The sequence below is a fragment of the Echinops telfairi genome, unplaced genomic scaffold (genome assembly GCF_000313985.2).
Source record: "Echinops telfairi isolate 266 unplaced genomic scaffold, ASM31398v2 ScPeMD7_7425;HRSCAF=8463, whole genome shotgun sequence".
In the NCBI taxonomy this organism is placed as follows: domain Eukaryota; kingdom Metazoa; phylum Chordata; class Mammalia; order Afrosoricida; family Tenrecidae; genus Echinops; species Echinops telfairi.
Genome location: NW_022111325.1, coordinates 8,221,429 through 8,226,670, shown reverse-complemented (window position 1 = coordinate 8,226,670; position 5,242 = coordinate 8,221,429). Strand labels below are relative to the sequence as shown.

General features: G+C 52.5%; 1 protein-coding gene across 1 annotated transcript; it reads left to right on the top strand.

Moving 5' to 3' along the window:
• Positions 1 to 425: 425 nt before the first annotated feature.
• On the top strand, positions 426 to 4,557 carry LOC101640452 (T-lymphocyte surface antigen Ly-9-like). Its single transcript, XM_004716555.2, has 5 exons — positions 426 to 762; positions 2,194 to 2,466; positions 2,619 to 2,948; positions 3,054 to 3,320; positions 4,484 to 4,557. The coding sequence occupies exons 1-5, from the start codon at positions 426 to 428 to the stop codon at positions 4,555 to 4,557; spliced, it is 1,281 nt and encodes a 426-aa protein (XP_004716612.2).
• Positions 4,558 to 5,242: the final 685 nt, after the last annotated feature.

The following is a 5,242-nucleotide window of genomic DNA, read 5'->3' as shown; positions in this document are numbered from 1 at the left end:
CCTGGTGGTGTAGTGGTTATGGGTTGGAGTGCTAACTACAAGGTCAGCAGTTCAAAACCACCAGCCACTCTGTGGGAGAAAGACGGGGACTTTCCTACTTCTGTGAAGAATTATAGTCTCAGAAACTCACAAGGGAAGTTCTACAGGGTTCTACAGAGTTGCTAACACCTGCCACCCTTAGGGCATCATTCATGTAATTGTCTATTAATTAATGTAAGTACTTAGCAGTAATCTGCTATGAAGGAAAGGACGCTGGCTTGTGTTCTAGCTGCGATTTTAAATTCATTGGTCTCTGACTTTCCCATATAAAATGAGGATGACAATCCCTTACCTGACTAGCTCTCAGGTAAGTTGCAACCCTTTGGCTTGGTCAGGCTGCCCCCCTCCCCGCCCCCTATTCTGTTGCTGCAGGGCGAGGAGCTCCGATGGAGGCCTCCACCAGGGTGGTGGTAACTGGCACCGTAGGGGGATCCGTCACTCTGCCTCTGCAGTGGCCAGCAGGACAGCAGGTGGAGAGCATCTCCTGGACCACCCGCTCCATCCCTGTGGCCCTCGCGGAGGTCACCCTGATAGAAGCAGGACGACCAGACGTCTTTCACCAGGCAGAAACTCGGTACCAGGGCCGAGTGAGTGTCGTGGGCCCGGGCCACTCTCTACGGATCAGCAACCTGAGCAAGGACGATGCAGGTGCCTATCGTGCCCACGTTAACCTGAGGGGCTCCCTCATCACACACATCCAGGAGTACAGTCTGCGAGTCTTTGGTGAGAGTCCTGGGTGGGAAGTGGGAGACAGATGTCAGTCTTTCAGTCATGTTTACAGTGTTTATCACTTTTATGCAACAATTGCCACTTTCTTTCTGCTTACAAGAGTGATATGCATCTGGGAGGGGACTTCAAAAAATCCTTGGGAAAATTCCATGGTCTTTTGATTCCCTGTGTCCATGTACTTGTTCAGGCTCTCTTGCGTGCTCACTGTAAATCAGAATCACCTGGAGATGTCCTGAAAATGTTCAAGGTCAAGTGCCTGTCCCTGACCAAGTGAAGCAGAGCCAGGGCTTTGTAATGCATAGAGAATGAGATTTCAGGCTCCCAGTACTGGGTTTCACCACAATCTACGTGTGTGATCTTGGAACTTCTTCACTGTTACCATAGGGATACCACCTTCTTGTGAAAAACTCCCCCAAACCCAAACTCACTGTCTCGTGTTGATTCAAACTCACAGGGACCCGATAGGACAGGGTAGAACTGCCCCTGTGGGTTTCTGAAACTGTAACTCTTTATGGGAGTAGAAAGCCTTATCTTTCTCCTGAAAATCAGCTGGTGGTTTCAAACTGCTGACCTTGAGGTTAGCCCAACTCGTAACCACTATGCAACCAGGGATTCTCCTTTTTTTTTTTTGGTAAGCAAGAAAAAGAAAACCATGAGGAAGGACTTGTAATGCTCTGCCCAGATGTAGAGGATCATATTCCTGAACGTTTTTTGTTCTGTTTGTTTTATTTAGCTTTTTCTTTTTTTCTAATGTGGAGAAACTATGAAATAAGCAGGAAAGTCTGAGGCCTGATTTGTCTGGTAAAGATACAACAAGCCCCTTTTAGCCTCACTCTGCGAATGGCGTGAACAGTGTGTTAGTGCTTAGCTGCAGAGTACCTGCTTTCAAAGGCTACGGATGACAGTGCAAGCCCCCAAATCCATTTGCAGGGTCCCCACCCAGACTGAGCCTCCACTGAATTCCCTCAGTCTGACTTTGTTTCAAAACTCAGCTGAAATCTGTTCAGTATGAAGGCAACGGGTAAGGCTGCAGTGAGTCTGTGAAGGTGAGAGAATTTTACTGTCCCACCACTGCTGATCCGGAGAACACACAGAGCCCTTTTCTGCCCAGGAGACGGTTGGAGCCCAGGCTTTGGGGTGAGACCCAGCAGGGTTTGAATCTTGGGCAAGTGATGGTGCTCTCTGAGCCTGTGAAACGGAGTAGATGATAACAGCAGCCTGACCTCCTTCATTGGGCTGTTCTGGAGCTATGTGATATTAAGTGGAGGTACTAGAACAGATGTGGGCTGGCCCTGCATTCAGCACATGCATTCAGAAGGATACCGGCTCCTGGCTGGCACTGCCTACATCTTCTGCCCGGTGAAGGAAGGGGAGGTGCGCAGGGTGGCATCTCACTCCTCCGTGAATTCCCTTCTCCACATACAGAGCCGCTGGCCCGGCCCCGTGTCACCCTTAGGTCTATGATGGCTGAGAATCAACACTGTACCTTCATTCTCACGTGCGTGGCAGAGAGCAGAGGGGGCCCTGTGACCTACAGCTGGGTGCCCCTGGAGCCCTGGACCGTTGTGTCCCATGGGGGGTCTGTCCTCAGTGTCTCCTTGAGGCCAGGAGACCGCGCACAGACGTTCACCTGTACGGTCAAGAACCCAGTCAGCAACAGCAGCTCCCACCCGGTCTCGGTGTCGCACTTCTGCGCAGGTACCTGCCTCCTCTGTCAGCCTGAACCCTGAGCTTTCTTCCTGCACATCAGTGCTAGAGTGGACAGAGAATGTGGATGGAGAGGAGCCCCTGGGCTGCCCGCAGTGGGCAGGGAGACACTGAACCTGTAGTTTCCCTCTTTGTCTTGGCAGGGTCAGGAACCACAGTGGGAGAGACAGTGATTGGCACTCTTGGGGAGTCCATCACTCTGCCGCTGGAGATCCCGGCAGGGCAGGAGGTAGAAAATGTCACGTGGCGCTCTCAAGGGATTTTTGCAGTCTTGCGACCAGGACCAGCGGGCAAACCAGTCTTGGTTGCTAAGCCTCATGGGCCCTATGCCGGACGACTCCACATCCCACATCCTGGTTACTCTCTACAGATTAGCTCCCTGAGGCTGGGGGACTCTGGCCTCTACACAGCCCAGATAACCCTGAGCACTTCTCCAATGAGCATCATCAAGGACTTCACCCTGCATGTCTATGGTGAGGGGAGGGAGCGGGCCCTACTGTTGAACTTACACTTGCCTTCTCTTTGCCTGACCAGATGCGGGCCTTCTCCTTGAGCGAGTCTTCCCTTTGTCTTCACAGAGAAGCTGCAGGAGCCCAATATCACTGCCAGCTCCAGGAACAGGAGTGACGGGACCTGCTTCATCACCCTGCTGTGCTCTGTGGACCAGGCTGGAGAGAGTGTTCACTACAGTTGGGATCCCCATGGCCAGGGGGCAATTGTGTCCCATGGAGGGACCACTCTCCGCTTCTCCTGGAAGTCTGGGGAGAGTGACAGCTACCGCTGCACTGTCAGGAACCCTGTCAGCCAGAGATCCCGCTCCATCCTGGCCAGTCCCCTCTGCTCAGGTAACCACAACCTCTGTGACCCTCTCCCCCTGCCTGCCTTCTGCAGGGATCGAGGAACAGTTAGAGAACAGAAGACAGATGAGTTGACGGCAGGTAGATGAGGGGTCTGGAGCTACCGTCTCCACAGCTTCTCATGCCCACATGCCTGCCAGGTGTTTCCTTTCCCTTCGTTTGTCTCATTTGGGGACTCTTTCAAGGAAGGTGCTTCCCCCATCCCACTCACTCTCAATCCCTCAGAGTCCCCTGAAGGAGGGATCCCAGACCCTTGTTGGTGTGTCCCCAAGAGAAGCCTCAGCCCCTCCCCTGCGGTGCTCCTTTGGCGGGCAACCATAGAGTGTCTTGGCTTCCCTGCCCCTTCTGACTCAGCCCTAAGAAACCATGTTAGACCAAATGGACTCTCTTCCCTCCTCTGCTGGCTCCGTCCTCCCCCACTCCCGGTGACATCCTGGTCGTTAAATGTGATGGCTGCTCCTCGTTCTCCTTGTCCTGGGCTTCATTGTGCTGCTTGACACTGCTTCTCTGCGCTCCTCAGCCACCATGGCTGTTGGTTCCTGGTGTCCCTTCTTCGGATCACACTCCTTCTCAAGCCTCTCGCCACACCCCCTCCTTTACCCTCGGTTTCTCAAGGTAGAAAGTGTGGTGTCCTCTAGGACGCCTCCTCTTCCCCACCTCGACTCCCCGCTCATAAAACAAAACAACCTCCCCACCCTCACAACACAAAAACCAAACCCGTTGTTGTCAAGCCAATACTGACTCACAGAGACCCCAGGTGTTAAAGGAGAGAACGTCTGCAGAGGTTTCCTTAGCTGTAATTTGGATGGATTACCAGGCCATTCTGTCATGTACCGTGGGTGGATTCAGGCCACTGAACATTCAGTTAGCTGCCAAATGCCAACCGTTTGTGCCACCCAGGGATAGCCATTGTCGAAGCACTGCCTTTATTCCTTACCTGTACCACTGCTGTAGCCTCCTAACACGTCTCCCTGCTTCTAGTCTTTTCCCTTCCAATCACCCTGAGTGCTACAGAGGGTTAATTCTAAGCCAAAGAAATGCTTGTGTTTCTTTTCTGCTTAAAACCCTGTGAGGTCTGTCCGTAATCTGAGGCCCAAACATTTTGAAACACGTATTTACTGAGCAGCTCAATGCACCCTAAACTGTTGTAGGCCTTGAAGAGATGACGCAGAAGGAAGGCGAGGTCTGCATCCATTCTCAGCCAACAGGCTGGGATGCAGCATGACTCCCAGTGATTACAGTCTGCGTTTTGCCTGCCAGGTGTCTTTCATAAAGGACTTCAGGAGGGTGCTGAACATGCTGTGTTACCCCTGTTGTGGGCGTGTCTGTCTCCTCCACTGAGCTATGAGCAAAGCCCGGTTTCATTTTTCTCTGTCTCGAATAATGAAATTTAGTCAATGGTTGTTTATTAAAAAGAAAGTGGACCTGACCAGTGTTCCCTGGCCATCCTGTGCGGGGTGTAACGGACCCGAGGAAGCAGGATCCCTGCCTTCGGACATGACCAGTCTCTCCCACTGTCTACGAGGCCGGGAGGAACTATCCTCACCGTAGGTTTTCTTAAGGGGTTTCCAGTCATCTCGGCAAACTCCTTCGCTGCTTTCCCTGTCGCCCCATTTCTTCCTCTAACTCCAGTTTCTCACCTGTGGCCATGATTCATGCAGCCTCCTTCCTACCCTGCTCCCCGAGGAGAGAATGTCTTCTCATCTTGATCCTGGGAGCTTTGGGAATGACACCAGTTTGACCCGATGCACACCGCGGCCAGAGGAGGGATGTGACACCGAGAAAAGAAGCCTTTGCAAGTGGAGCTCTCCCCGATGCTAGCCTCTCTCTCCAAGGACGCTCCACAGAGCGGCCTTAACACCAAGGAAGGCATCAAAGCAAGGCCATTAGTAAGAAGGATCCATGAGGAC